At 36.9% G+C, this 2470-nt stretch overlaps 2 protein-coding genes across 2 annotated transcripts; one reads left to right on the top strand and one right to left on the bottom strand.

Moving 5' to 3' along the window:
* Positions 1-729: 729 nt before the first annotated feature.
* LOC108915610 (zinc finger protein 225-like) lies at positions 730-1185 on the bottom strand. Its single transcript, XM_018721680.1, has one exon. It carries the CDS (start codon positions 1183-1185, stop codon positions 730-732), a length of 456 nt encoding a protein of 151 aa, XP_018577196.1.
* Positions 1186-1966: 781 nt separating this feature from the next.
* LOC108915609 (zinc finger protein 284-like) lies at positions 1967-2422 on the top strand. The gene has a single exon (XM_018721679.1). It carries the CDS (start codon positions 1967-1969, stop codon positions 2420-2422), a length of 456 nt encoding a protein of 151 aa, XP_018577195.1.
* Positions 2423-2470: the final 48 nt, after the last annotated feature.

Below are 2470 nucleotides of genomic sequence, written 5' to 3'. Positions count from 1 at the left end.
TTTTTCAAGGTGTTTATCTAATAAAGCTCGAGAATTTTGGAAGTCGTTTCAATTATTCTTTTAAATCTAAGTCTGTCCACAGCGAAAGATTCCCAGTATCTACACCGAGCTGCAGTAGATGCAAAAGGCCACGTTTTCATTAGATACACTTTATTTTTAGGTTCGTCGAAAGTAACTGTTTTCTTCTTCATTGCTGCAATAGGTTGTATATCCAAAGGAAAAGATCCTCGCAGTTCCTCCTGCTGCATCTGAATGTTTTATTTGGATTCATATGATATTATTATATTACATATTATTTTTTAAGCTAAATTCTTTACGATTTCGCTAAGTGGGAGGTGTTCGTGGTCGATATACAATAGGCGCTGGTATTATCAGGAAAACCTTGCGCTGTTTCAAATGTCCAATCCTACGTCCACGGTAGACGATTTTATGCTTACGTCATAACAGACTGATTTTTACTGTGAGGATGAAGCATCAATGCTAGTTAATAGAGCCATTCTGAACAACCACTACGCTTGAAAAGGATGTATAAGATCTATTGGGACCATCAAAAATTTTAATACACATTCGCAGGAAGACATCTCGATTGCAACTGACTGGTAGGTATATGATAGGAGAAGGCAGTATCCAATATAAACATAAATCGTTCATGGTAGACGATTATAATTCTGTACACAGATCGGCCATCTAAAGACAAATGAAGATGATGAGGTGGAGATGATTGGTAAGTTACTGAATTATTCCCATATCATGTAGCTTGTTGATAATGCCACTACAGAGGTGATGTTCTTTAGTCAAACGACACTCTTCGATATAATAGCGTAAATCATTTACAAGTTTCTTGGGATCGTCTCCGCTCTCTCTTTCTAGCATATATTCGCTGCTCTCACAATCTGTTTCTAATTGTTCATCATTATCCATGTTTAACGTTTCATTATCATAGCAGTCGAGGGGTCTGTATATATATTTTCTATTATAGGTACTGTTCATGTCGTGGGCGGTTAGCTCGCTGTTATCAATAATCTGCTGATGTTTGGTTTCCCTGTGAGCGATTAAGTTGTACTGTCTTGTAAATTTCTTTCCACATGTGTCGCAGGGAAATGTGATGGATTTATGCTTGTTAGCGTGGCGTCTAAGTCCACTTCTATATGCAAACCCCTTGGAGCAAATGTCGCACGTATACATGTTTACTCTTTGAGTAGCAGCTGTATAATGAATATGTACTCGAGGATTATACCCTTAAATAACCTTTTTGTGATCCTTTTTTTTAGGTGATTATCCAGTTTTAACGTCGTGGTTATCCAGTTTTTACGTGACGATTATCCAGGTTTACGTGATGATTATCCAGTTTTTACGTTATGATTATCCAGTTTTACGTGACGATTATCCAGTTTTTACGTGACGACTATCCAGTTTTACGTGATGATCATACGTTGCTACTAATCTTGAAGGACTGAATATCAACCACGCAATCGGAATTCATTTTTCGAAGGATGTTTAATTGCAATTGTCACGTAAAAACTGGATAATCGTTACGTAAAACTGGATAATCGTCACGTAAAACTGGATAATCATCACATAAAACTGTATAATCATCACGTAAAGACTGGATAATCATCACCTAAAGACTGGATAATCGTCACGTAAAGACTGGATAATCGTCACGTAAAACTGGATAATCATCACGTAAAGACTGGATAATCGTCACGTAAAAAACTGGATAACCATGACGTAAGACTGGATAATCATCATGTAAAGACTGGATAATCATCACGTAAAAACTGGATTCATCACGTAAAAACTGGATAATCATCACGTTAACCTGGATAATCGTCAAGTAAAAACTGGATAACCACGACGTTAAAACTGGATAATCACCTAAAAGAAAAGGATCACAAAAAGGATATTTAAGGGTATAATCCTCGAGTACATTATTCATTATACAGCTGCTACTCAAAGAGTAAACATGTATACGTGCGACATTTGCTCCAAGGGGTTTGCATATAGAAGTGGACTTAGACGCCACGCTAATAAGCATAAATCTATCACATTTCCCTGCGACACATGTGGAAAGAAATTTACAAGACAGTACAACTTATTCGCTCACAGGGAAACCAAATATCAGCAGATTATTGATAACAGCGAGCTAACCGCCCACGACATGAGCAGTACCTGTAATATAAAATATATATACAGACCCCTCGACTGCTATGATAATGAAACGTTAAACATGGATAATGATGAACAATTAGAAACAGATTATGAGAGCAGCGAAGATATGCTAGAAAGAGAGAACGGAGACGATCCCGACAAACTTGTAAATGATTTACGCTATTATATCGAAGAGTGTCGTTTGACTAAAGAACATCACCTCTGTAGTGGCATTATCAACAAGCTACATGATATGAAAATAATTCAGTAACTTACCAATTATCTCCACCTCATCATCTTCATTTGTCTTTAGATGGCC

The sequence above is a fragment of the Anoplophora glabripennis genome, unplaced genomic scaffold (assembly GCF_000390285.2).
Source record: "Anoplophora glabripennis isolate ALB-LARVAE unplaced genomic scaffold, Agla_2.0 scaffold1799, whole genome shotgun sequence".
Classification (NCBI taxonomy): Eukaryota; Metazoa; Arthropoda; class Insecta; order Coleoptera; family Cerambycidae; genus Anoplophora; species Anoplophora glabripennis.
This window is presented reverse-complemented; position numbering and strand designations above follow the sequence as displayed.